The 12976-nt window shown below is 37.1% G+C and overlaps 1 protein-coding gene across 1 annotated transcript; it reads right to left on the bottom strand.

Moving 5' to 3' along the window:
* Positions 1–7732: 7732 nt before the first annotated feature.
* LOC108066715 (uncharacterized) lies at positions 7733–8601 on the bottom strand. Its single transcript, XM_017155334.3, has one exon. The coding sequence runs from the start codon at positions 8447–8449 to the stop codon at positions 7820–7822; it is 630 nt and encodes a 209-aa protein (XP_017010823.2). The 5' UTR covers positions 8450–8601; the 3' UTR covers positions 7733–7819.
* Between the last annotated feature and the right edge of the window lie 4375 nt (positions 8602–12976).

Genomic DNA, 12976 nt, shown 5'->3' with positions numbered 1-12976 from the left:
TTTGCACTTTTGCTTTTTTATTAATTTTGCGGTTTTCTTTATACTAAGTCATTGACAAGTGAATCTGTGAGGTAGGTCTGTTTGCTAAGACATACAAACACAAGCCAATAATTTTTTAAAGATAAACATAATGTCGTATCTTAATAATTTTACGTTAAATACATATATACTCTCTGTTCTGATTATTTTATCATTTTATATACGAATTTATATCTACAGAAACAACGAAACTTGTGTGCTTTGATTCGATTAGTAGTCTCTATTGCGGTTATATGGTTTTTAAACTTTTCGAAATGATAAGGCACTAATTCGGTAACCATAATCATAAAAACTTGATAAAACCGCTTTGACACCTGTTCAGTGATTCAAAATTAGCGACTATTTCAAAGAATAAAAAAATATTTTAGAATGATTCTGATTCTTTATAAAAGCAGTCTGCAATGTAAATTTGTTCTATTTTTTTTTCAATGGCATTAATACACTTGCAAAAATAAGACAATGGCATTTTACTTAAGACCTGTGGTAGGAAGGATGGGTAATATTCGAATTAAAAATTCCGTTATTAATTTGTTTTTTAAGAAATCCTTAGCATCTCAGTATTCATATTTTTTAAGGAAAAAACTATTTTTTTTGTGTTCGTTTTTGCAAAAATTAAAAGAGTATAAAAACTGCTGATTTAGCTTTCTTCTTCAGTTTTATACTCTTTGTTTGAATAATCTCATTGTAAACAGCTGAATATTTTCAAAGAACTAAGCAGAGATGATTGATTTTAAAAAGAAAGCTTAGCACTTTTGGCATTTTAAGTGGTTGAAACTGAATGAAAACAGTTTTCAGAAGGGCTTGATCAGCGGTTGATTGACGAATCATATTTTTATGTAGGAATGTTTCTTTTTTGCTTTTCGGAAGTACGACGAAGGTTTTTCCCCACATTCATTGCTCGTCGATTGGTCTTTAATTTCGATGTGACAGGGAAATGGGAGAGTTCAGGGGTGGCAGCGAGTGTCGGCCATTTAAACGATAATTAAAATGCATCAATTTATTGCCGTGAGCAGCGCGATGTGCGAGCAATAATAGCCATTTAATAAATACTCTCAATCAATGCCTCGCGCCTCTCCTCGCCCAAATAACGAAAAGAATTGCGGGCACAAAATATTTGCTTAATTAAAGTAATTATGGTTTCATATTTCATGCGGCGCGAACCTGTAGCTGTTGTCCAGGAGTCCAAGCCTCGGTCTGGGCGGTAATTACGTTTTGTCATAAATTTAACATTTATTTTAAAATGTCATTAAGTGCTTAACATGCTGTCCCTGTCTCGCGTTCCACTCCACCCTCTTGGTTTGTTTTTCCAGCTTTGGATTACACACTTTCTTGATGGCTCGGCATCATTCAAGTGGCCAAAAAGAATGAACAAGTGCACAGTTGACGATAATGGTGACATTTTTATTTTATTGCATTTCATTCTTTTTACCATCAAAAATATATTTCACCTATTTTTACAAAATTTCAGTTGCAAATTTATATTTTAAAAACTTTATAATGATAATTTATCATTAAGGATAAATATAGTTTTTAATATCAGTTTAAATGATAGTATAGGTTTATACGAATAAAAGTATTTAAATTTAATTGGCTTTTTAATACTTAAATTAAATGCTTTAACTTTGGGAGTTAAGTTCCCTAGGTAAAAAGTTAATGGAAGTACAGTATTCAAAAGGTATGCAACAAAAAAATTGTTTTTGAAAGCCCCCAAAACCAAATAAATTAACTCGCTTATTTAATATTTATTTTTTAAATGGTAACTATATATTGCTTTAAATAGTATTAATGTTTATGTGCGTTGAAATGAAACTGCTTTTAAATTTTTTCTGTATTTTATGGAGATAAAAAACTGATACATTTCCCATCACAGCTTGTTTCGGATCTATGGACACATTGCAGATATATGTCTGCAGACGAATGTGGCATGCAACAAAAGGAGGAGCACAAAAAATGAGTGCAGGAGAAGTGGTACGAAATGTGACAAGAGAATCCAACACCAAAATGAATAATGTAAATACGCCAAGTGTACAAAGTTTTAATTGTTATCATGTTTTGTTTGAGCGTTGCTGCCTCTCGCTCATCCTTTGCCTCCGTGCGAGTGTTTTTGTGCTTGTGTTTGTGTGTGGCACTCACGCCTCTTCTGCCAAGATGCATCCATTTACGGCTGGCCAAGTTCTACGTTGCTCATACGACACATTGGTCTCGGCTCTGCAGTTGGCTGAGTGGCCTGCGGCAGCAGCAAAGTTTTCATTTTGCATATGCGCCTCGAGGCTCTCTGTCATTTCACTACCCAAAACTCGGATCGGGGTTTTAATCCACGTTTTATTCCTGCACATATAAACTACTTTTTAAATCAAACTCTTTTGTCTGGGGGATTTTCTGGCAGATTGAGAGACACATTTGCCTGGCTTTATTTAAGTTCGGTTTTATTTCCTTATAATTTTACTACTCGCAAAGATTTATTATTCGCATCATTCAAAGGTCTTTTATTTTTATGTTTCCTGATAAATAGTTAAGGATATATACCCCTTTTTAGAGGTGTGCAAAAATATAACATCAAACTAAATTGCTCAACCTTAATGAATCAAGCTCCCCCGAGCGCAAATTTTATCTAACATAATTTAAGTTCATCTTTTATATCCTTTAATTTATTCTACACAGTATTACTTGCCTGCCATTCTGGGCAATTTTTCGTCCTCTTGATAGCCTAAATTATTTAAAGTTTTCTTTAATTTCAAACGTTTTGCTTCGACCGTTTAAGGCATTTATGACCATTAAAGTTTAAAATTGTTTCACTTGCAGTTGCTTTGCATAAATATTTAAACTTGTTTAGCTTGCATAAGCATTTTTGCCTCTGACTTTTGCCATGGAAATCCAGCATCCTGTGGCTTTTGCCGTATTTGTTTGGCACAAATTTTAAGTGATTTATGCTGGCCGCAATTGGGCTGACCAATAAATACGTAGAACGCACCGAGAGCCATGAAAAATGCAGGGATGCAGGGATTGAGAGTGGGTATCTCTCCATCGGGCATGCATATTTATTTGCCAACATTTACTTATGCTGCATTTGAGGCAACTTGGTTTTTCGGGCAACTCAAAGGCTGCTCCAGACAAAGTTGCCAGCCAAAGATTTGCCATAAGGACGCACATGAGCTATCAGTTTGTGTGTGTGTGTTGCCAAACAAGAAATAGCAGCAGCAACAACAATAATAGCAGCTACTGCTAGTAAAGCACTTGAAAGTTTTCCGAATCGGCTTCGGCCGGCCTTCTGTTTACTCGAGCACTTATTTATTTGATAATAATTCCAGGGGTTTCTTCCAAAACAAACTATTTGCGTTGGCCTTTCTGGAGAAGTCCGTAGTCCGAAGCCCGAGCTCTAGCTGTAGGTCTATTCATATAACAAGAAACCCGACCGGACCGTAGCGTAGCTGGCCAACTCTTTTGTCTAAATAAATAATCAAAATGTCATAACAAGTGGCGTGCGTCGAGGGCGCGGTGGTCGGGCCGGAATGCATCTCATCTGTGTGGCATGTATCTGCAATGTTTATGCAAATTCCGTGCAGCCACTCCTTGAGATCCTTGAGGCCATGCCGTGCTCCTGATTACGGATACGCACGCAGCCAGATCGACCCGGCTCCCCCAGGATGCATCAGTGCAATATAAATATTTTACATAGATTTTACATAGCTGATTGAAGTCCGTGTGCATATGCTAAGCCCGCCTTCCCAATCCACCCTCTTGCTCCACAACCGCCTGTAACTCATGCTGTGAAATTATCCTCTGCATGGCAATCATATCAAATCAAATTTAAAGTGCCCCTCACCAGGCACAGTGGGTGCATCGGTTTTAAGTGCCCGAACTTTAAAGGCTTCAGCTCGGACGGCTTTAATATTTGTTTATTATTACTACGTGCAGGCGCCTTTATGGCTTAATTTTTGGTTATTAATTAAAATGGTTTTTCATGAGCAGCTTTCGCCTCATTACTTATTTATTTTCTAATATTTTAGTAAGGAGGCAAATCGTTTCATTACACATTTCAGGAAATAGTTGACTCAAGGCAATTAAATCTTTAGTTTAATGGCTTTTCATGTGTAGCTTGGTAACCTCACATTTTCATTTAATTTGAATTTGGGGTATTTATAGTTTGAAGAGTAAAGCATTTTCAGAAAAAATCTGAAAGGCATTTTTGGTAAATATGGACAATAAAATAAATTTGTTGTAAACTATTAGTTTACCCGTAGTTTTTCTGAAAAAGTATGTAACGGGTAGAAGGAAGCGTTTCCGACCCTATAAAGTAAATATATTCGTGATCAAATGCACATAAGACATTTTCCGATAGGTGGCGCCACATGCGGTTCTGCGGTTAACAGACATTTTACACACATTTAGGACACGTTTATTGAAGGAACATTTCCTATTAAGGTATTGGAATCTTATAATATAAGTATATCTGTGGATAAGTTATTACTCTATTTTTTTATGGTAAGATATTAATTTTCTTCAATGCGATTGCAAGGTATTGAATAGGATTATGTAGTTCTGTGACACATAATTCACCATCATATCTAATAAAACACCAAATAAATACATCTCATTAATGGAACTTTTGGTATACAGGGATTCCCCGAACCATCCGTCTTCCAAGTGAAACCCACAACCGAATCTAACCCATAGTTCGCACTTCAACGAAATACGAACCAGCAGTATGCTAATATGGCTCAACATTTGCATACAAAGGCGTAAGCCTAATTGAACCAGCTGTGATTGGAATGGCCCCAGAACCACCCGTGAATGTGGGTGGTGTGAGTTGTGGGCGGTGGGCGGTGTGGGGTGACCTACAATGCGGGTGGGAATTAGTGGTGACGGTGGTGCAATTAATAGCTAATTTAGAGTCGATGTTAAAAAGGCAACATTATTTATGATTATTTGTTTATTGCTTGCGGGTCGTTTGCTGCTTTCCACCTGAACGAATTAACACCCCACCCACCAGGACACCCACCACCCTCGAACCACCTACACCCGCTCACCCACACATGCAAAGCAAAGCCGCTGGCAGCATTTAGCTGCAATAGACAGCCATTTTGTGGTGTTGCCTCGGCGATAAAGTAATAGCTGCTATTTGGGTTTATGACACACACACACAAACGGACTCACCAACTCACGGGGAAGCTACATGTGTTTTTGGAAAATTTTTTCTGCTTCCGGCAGACACAAATACAGACGCTGGGCTGCCTTTGTTGTTCTTTTCCGCCAAGCCAAAAGCAGAAGCAGAAGCACAAGCCGCAGCCAAAGGCTGAGCTGCAGATGCCTGCACGCGAAAAAAGACCCATTTTTTAAGAAATAAATATTTAAGAGCGATGAAGAGGGGAACTAATATTGATTAGAGCTGCCATTATAGTTTTGAAGAGAGGAAGTTTCAAAAGATCGTACTATATGTTTCGATTAGCAGTTTTGGTAGCATAACTCAATATTTTAGGAGACAACTTTTCCCAACGGATGATTCTGTTGAAAAATATTGTAAAAAATCTCACATTGCATTGAAAAAAATTTCAAAACTCCTATCTTAAAGTCTAAAAATGATGGTTATAACTAAGCCAAGTAAAATAATGTATTTTATTTTTAATAAATAGTTTTCCTTAAATTTAAAAAAATTCTTTAGAAATGACGAATTGTTTTCTTTTTGATTATTATGCATAATACACTCAAAAAATTATTTTCTTAAAAAAAGATCATTTTGTATTTTGTAGCAGTAGATTTTCGATTGCTAAATATTTGTCTTTTTAGATAATAACTTAAAACCCGATCTATATATCATGCCTTAATTATAATTATAATGCAATGTTTACTTATTTATTTAATATTTCGATTGTTTATTTTAACTTTTTTTCGGGAAACCGATTATGATTAGGCTGTCTGACTTTAAAAACAGTAAAAATACCTAAATTTGTTCCTGTGTACGGGACTAAAGTGGGCAGTGGTTGGTTTATAAGAAGGGGAGGCGTGGCGAGGCGTCATTTTGTCTGCGGTTAGATGCGCGTACGTTTTCATGTTTTGTTCGCATTTCTTTTCTCTTTGCTCCCCGCTCTTTATGCTCTTGTTAAGTTTTATTTTGTATTTTTTCCTTTTGATTTTTGTTTTGTTACAGCCATGTGAATTTTTTCGCGTTGGCTTTCGGCTGTTGCGCTGCCGTGTTTTTCACCATTCGCCATTCGCCGTTGTTGCGGTTGCAGCACGTCTGAACGTGTTTATGGCGCGCATATCCGCAAATATGCAATCAGACCATAATCTACTTAATGTCTTTTTCGCCAGGAGGTGGGAGCGAGTCCGCCATCGCGCAAAAAAAGTGCGCATTGTGAATGAAGTAATGCAGTTTGCCACATTCCGGCCAACGAGCACACACGTGCTGCTCGTATTTATGGCCAAAAGCAAAGGACACGGCACATTAACCGAAATTAGGCTGTCACTTTTTGGCCATTCGCGCATTAGCTTCAAAAATGAAGTTAAAAGTGCGTGTTTCTCCGCTTTTTCATTATCAAGACTTTTGTTGCCTACTTTTTGGCGCCCAACGAAGCGTGCGATGCTTTGAAGTCCTAGGCAGGGATATAAGGTACAAATTTAAGAGGCGGCACAACTTTCTGGGTGAAGCGAATTTTGGCCCATGGAAAATGGGTATTATAAACGATTAAAAGCAAATTTTAAATGAGAAAATAAAGAAAAGTTTCTGTTACAACGACTTAAGTTAGATAAATTATTAATATTTCAGAAAATAGAATTAAAAACAAAAAAATGCGATTACATTTTTATTCAAAACTAATCTATATTTATTTATTGCATTTAATGAAGAAACACTTGAAAACAATGTGTAAATCTGAATGAGACGATGGGGAGACTACTTTCGTCTTGATTTCAAGAACGTTTCTTCTCTGATAAATTAGAGGACATTCTTTATAACAGACCAGTTTGCATTAAATTACTCTCTCAAAAGACAACATACTCTCTGAAGAGAACGAAAAACTAGACAAACGGGAGTCGAAAGTGGGTTGATGAAATGAGAGTACAAATAAAGGAGTCATAAAAAAGAGAACCAATTCCTGATACATTTATGAGAACATTTGATCTTAAATTTGTTCCCTTTTTCAATTTTTCCGAGTGTAAGGACAAAATGGATCCCCTTTATGGCCTCCATGTCTTCTATATTCTGCATAAACAACATAATTTGTATTTACCTAGCCAAGCCATAGCCCAAGGATGCATTACTCGTAATACAACCGATTCCCCGACTCTGACTTAAATTTACACAGCCTTTTAGCCAATTTTAAAGACAAGTCGAAACACAAAAGCCTGAAGGACACAAAAAGCGGTGAAAACAAAAAGACGCTTGCAAAATATTTTGCCGTAGACAACATTAGATATTGTTTTGAGCTGTGCAGACATGGGCTGGCATTTTAGTTTTAGTTTCTGTTTCTGGTTGGAGTTTTGTTTCTGGTTCTGCAACTGCTTCTGTTTCTGTTTCTTTTGCTATTATTGTTATTGGGGGATGGCTGACAGTCTCCGACTGGCCTGTTATTGTTGGCCAGGCGCACAATGCGGCCATAAAAAGCTGGCAGAGGCAAACAATTGAAACAATAAAACGGCTTTAAGAAGTGGATTTCGCAGGCGAGCCTCGGCAGCTACAGTAGATAAAGGCAATTAGTGGGGTGGGACTGCAGTTTACTCAAAGTTTTTTTTTAAATCGGAACCGGATCAGCTAGATGGCTGGAGATTGGAATGGAATCTGGCCTCATTTGGCGTTGAAAAGTGCCTTGACGGTCTCGTCGGTGGTGTCGATGATCAGTTTGTAGTAGCCCGATCGCCTCAGCAATCGCTCCTCGTCCTCGGCCACGCCGTAGATGTCTTCGATGGGCATCAGGATCTCCGACTCGTTGGGCAGGATCAGCTTGCGCGCATCCTTGCGAAACATGGCCACCGCCTTGACCATATTGGTGTGTGCCCTGGCATAATGCTGGAAGGTGAGACTCTTCCGTTTCGCCGACAACTTCGACTGGATGCGATCGAGTCGGGCGATCAGGCGGATCAGGATGAACTGGGCATAGCGATCCTTGATCTCCAGCAACGACATCTCACCGCCATGGTCGAGGGCTGGGCGCAGGTAGACGCTCAGGATGATAAACACGAAAATGGCATTGATCGCGAAAATCACCAGAAGGATGGCCAGCTGGAAGCAGTCGATGTCCTGCGAGAAGACCTCCGCCAAATGCTTCCAGTACATCAAGTCGTAATGATGTATTTTCCACTGGTAGTGCAAGTAGGCGGTTATTGCCACGCCCATTCCGCTATAGAGCGCTATGTATGGGTAGTTTACGAAGAAGAAGTCGCTCAGCTGCCCACGCAGCTTATGCCAGAGCTCCATTACGTCCTGTGTTCTGTCTCAAGAACTGTGCGAGGGTCCTGGCTGGTAGCGGGTGAGTCCGGTAGATTTTAAATTTTTTTTCGTCTAATTTTGGTGCGGGTTTTCCGAAATGGTTGAGCCTTATTTTGAGTCTTCCGGCGGGTCTACTTAGTTGGGAATATGGTATGGATGTCATCGAAACAACTAATTGGTCCTTTTATTCTCCAAGCTTATATATATAAAAGAAAGTCTAAATTGATTTCAATGCACCAACAAATCGTTTGGTGAAATTTTCAATATATAGTAAAATGGTCTCAAACAATCGAGTTGTCGGTTTGGCCCGTGACTCTCACAACAACAAAATACATAAAACATAGTATTTTATCTACTATTAAATAGTAGCTAATTCAAAAACAAAATACACGGTAATTCAACGTGAAACGTGACAGGCTAATTTGGCTAAAATAATTCAAAACTTTTTTTCTCGATAGAGGATTAAAATATAATGCTTTTATGTTTTTTTTTATCTCTTGCCGCTTGGTATGCAGCTTTTGTGGGATATCTTAATATCTTTCAGAAAAATATTTTTAAAAATTGTTAAATTTAAAATGAATTATTTTTTAAGAGAATTTAAAATTTGAAAAGTTCTGTACGCCGAAAAGCACGCGGTTTTCGAATAAAAAAATGTATTCTTATATTGCTTTATCAATTTTTCGCAAAGTGGTAAAATAAAATTTTTTGTATTTGCAAGACCTTCTAGCACAGACAACGATTTTAGTTTAGCAACTTTGCATCAAGCAACAACAGTGCCCTTCTATTACTTCTCCTACAAAAATGTTCGAAAACTAACTAATTTTTATGTTTTTTCTTTTAAATTGGCCAATTTTGACTTATTTGAGTGCTTTTCCCTAATATATTTATAAAATTCAAAACTTTGAAAAAAATCCTATATTTTTAATTGTTTTAATAAATGTGTTATTATGTCTTTTTTTAATAATTGCAAGATTGTCCTAAAACCAATTTGTTGAAAAGTCAGCCAAAAGTATAAGAGCTTTTTCAGTATGTCCACCCTGCAACCTAGATATTGTGGATGCCAAACAAGTCGCTGGGTCGAACTTGATTTGTTTGAAAGGTTTGAGCTTTTCTCCCGGTTTCTGCAAATGTTTGAGTGGCTTTTGCCAGAACTAGCACAAATTTGACCTGTTCCCCTGGAACAAGCAACCGTTTTCGGTTGCCACAACGCGCTTGGAACCGCCCACGACTGCAACTCGAACATGAATTCGAACTTCCTTAAAGTTTTTGGACTGTGTTTTATTTTTCTTATTTTCAGCTGCAGGCCCCGAAAATACCGAAAATATTCAGGTCCTTGTTGGGCGACAACATTTCGCTATCTCGGCTAACTTTTGCCAGTACCCCTCCCCCTTTTCTATCAACCATAACCGATTTGAGACGTTGATAAGGCAGCAAAAAAACCCAAGCATACTTCCAAGCGCAATGCAATTTTCCATTTTCCTCGTTTCTTTTCTTTTTCGCTGTTTTTTGCAGTTTCCCCCTTATTTTTCGGTTCCGTTCTTTGTGCTGTGCACTTATTATTGTCTCTTTTCGGTTGACTTTTTGCGCCGAGGCCAAAGTGCATGCAAAACTGCATTTTGTAGACAAGCCGAAAACCGAAAACTGCCAGCCAAAACGGAAATATTCAAAAATTGTTAGCGGAGTGGGTGGCTGTGGGTGGTGGGGTGGGGCGGCCTATCTGGCCGTGCTCGGCCTTTCCCTTCTTTTTATGGGTGTGTGTGTGTGTGCGCGCGCTAATAAAAACGTAAAATTTAATGGTTACGGAAGGCACTAAAAAACAGGCTCACCGACAGCACCCAAGTCGTTGTTGCTGCCTTTTGCTGGTCTGCACTTAAAAAAAAGAAGGATTTTAATGAGTCAATAAAAATTGATTAATAAGCAGATATATTGCCACGTTACTCATGCTGAGATCGAAAATAGTAATTGTCTTACTCAAATTACATATCAAAAGCCAAACTAAAAAAAACAAAGGAGTATTCCAAAAAAATGCTTTTAAAAATGTATCATTAAGGAAAGTTTTGTATTATTGGCGGAGCTGCTTAGAAAACTGTTCATTTACTTAAAGAAATTTCTTACTACAAACAAACGATCTAGTTTTTCGATTTTTTTTAATTTTTTAATAAAATAAAAAAAAAGGGAAAACTTTTTTAAATAGACTTTTTAACCCATGCGAAATAGAATCCTTGTTTTTTAATTTCCAAATATTTTTTGTGAGTGCATCTGCAGTTGCTGTTGCACTGGTAGTGGTGCAAGCAGTGGTCTTTGGCTGTGTGAGTAGTGGCGCTGGCGATAACCAAGCAACGAACCACAACCGCACCAAGGAGCGCGGGGAAAACCAGTCGATGGACAAAACTGTAACTACGCCAACCGCCGCCGTCCTTGCCGCCCCTTCTGCCACCCCCTTTTGCCACCGCCGACGCAGTGGAGCGCCCATCCGTGCACGTCAAACGCAGACAACTTGAAAAATGTAGAGACAGCGCCGCAGTATAGTTGAAACACGCCAAAAAATATGCAAAAGTAAAATAAAACAGGCGCAGACACAGGGACAGACAAACGCATTTGGGCCCGTCGAAAAGCAGGCCCAATCCAGTAACTACCAACTACCGACACCCAACGTTCGACAGTCGAGGGTCGAGGTTCGACATTTGCCGTTAAAGGTTTTTCGTTGTTGCTGTTTACACTCGATGTACTCATCGCCGCCAAAGGGGTAACTTTTGGGTGAGCCAAAAATTTTAACAATATGTTATGGAAAATGGTTTTTTATGGAACTAACCAACTTTTTTTAAAATTTATATTTTAATTTAATCAAAAAGTAATGTCTTCAAATGGTTTAATTTTATAAAGTATTTTAAAACAAATTATTCTAAAACAAATTATATTAAAAAATTTATTTTCAAAAAATTTATTTATATTTTATTAATTTACTTTCTTTACTTACTTAACCCTTATATTACTTTTTTTTATACATGATGTTTCTGCAGGTGTCGCCGTTTAGTCTTTTTTTAAGTTCCTTTTTTTTTTGACCAATACTCTCCCTTTGCAAAAGATATTCAAAATTTTAGATATAATTTGGTTTATAACAGAAATTTCCAACATAGCCTACAGAAATACTTATTCGAAATCGAAAAAAAATCATAACGATGTCTTTGTTTGGGCAAACAGTTGGACTTAAATTATAACCAAAGAAAATTATAAACTAGTCTTACATTTTATTAATATCTAAGCAAACTAACTTAGTGCCACACAAGATTGCCTTTGTTTTGATATCACAGGAACACAAAATTAAACTTTGTGAAATTTCCACGAACCATTTCAAGTTTTCCATGATATTTGGGTGCTCCTGAGTAAAAGTCCCATACAAAATTATTTTCCATCACCTACAGGTTCCGCGGTATAGCTAAGAATACAAAAAACCGGTGTTGGTCGACATTTTGAATTACGTGGCCTATATAATTGGACTAACCTTTATTATTTTCGGTAGGACCTACTCTCAATACATCACGGCATTCCTAAAAAATAGTCCCCATTGTGAACCATTGCCCATGTCTTTGGAATTCGACGCCAAAGTTGAAAATCCCAAAATTGTAGAGATTTTTCTGATGTAAAAAGAATTCTGAGGATTAAATCTTGAATGGAAGTAATTTTAACTTTTCATTGTATCTATTGTTCATTGTATGCTTTAATTTCGGTTTAAAGCGTTTTCATGAGGACATTTTATTGGATTTCTTATACTAATAAAAGCTATTTTTGGATTTCATTATCTACTCCTAAATGTTGTCAAATTTTGAATAAGTCATGGCAACCTCTAGAACTAAGAAACTAAAATACGTTCACTGAACATACATAGAAAAATGTAAATGTTTACTCCCATTCTGTAGGATGCCTTGACTTTTTTAAAATTTGACAACATTTAGGAGTAGATAATAAAATAAAAAAATCGGTTTTATTAGTATAATAAATCCAATAAAAAATATTCTCATGAAAACGCTTTAAACCGAAATTAAAGCATACAATGAACAATAGATACAATGAAAAGTTAAAATTACTTCCATTCAAGATTTAATCCTCAGAATTCTTTTTACATCAGAAAAATCTCTACAATTTTGGGATTTTCAACTTTGGCGTCGAATTCCAAAGACATGGGCAATGGTTCACAATGGGGACTATTTTTTAGGAATGCCGTGATGTATTGAGAGTAGGTCCTACCGAAAATAATAAAGGTTAGTCCAATTATATAGGCCACGTAATTCAAAATGTCGACCAACACCGGTTTTTTGTATTCTTAGCTATACCGCGGAACCTGTAGGTGATGGAAAATAATTTTGTATGGGACTTTTACTCAGGAGCACCCAAATATCATGGAAAACTTGAAATGGTTCGTGGAAATTTTTGGCTGTGTACCTGTGTATTAAGTAAGTTATGTATTTTAATCAAGCCTGTTTTTGATCGAAATAAAGGGTGTAATAATCCATAAGG

The sequence above is a fragment of the Drosophila takahashii genome, chromosome 3L, assembly GCF_030179915.1.
Source record: "Drosophila takahashii strain IR98-3 E-12201 chromosome 3L, DtakHiC1v2, whole genome shotgun sequence".
Classification (NCBI taxonomy): Eukaryota; Metazoa; Arthropoda; class Insecta; order Diptera; family Drosophilidae; genus Drosophila; species Drosophila takahashii.
This window is presented reverse-complemented; position numbering and strand designations above follow the sequence as displayed.

Coding starts and splice junctions, on each gene's coding strand:
- LOC108066715 (XM_017155334.3), bottom strand. CDS start 8,449: ATGGAGCTCTGGCATAAGCTGCGTGGGCAGCTGAGCGACTTCTTCTTC.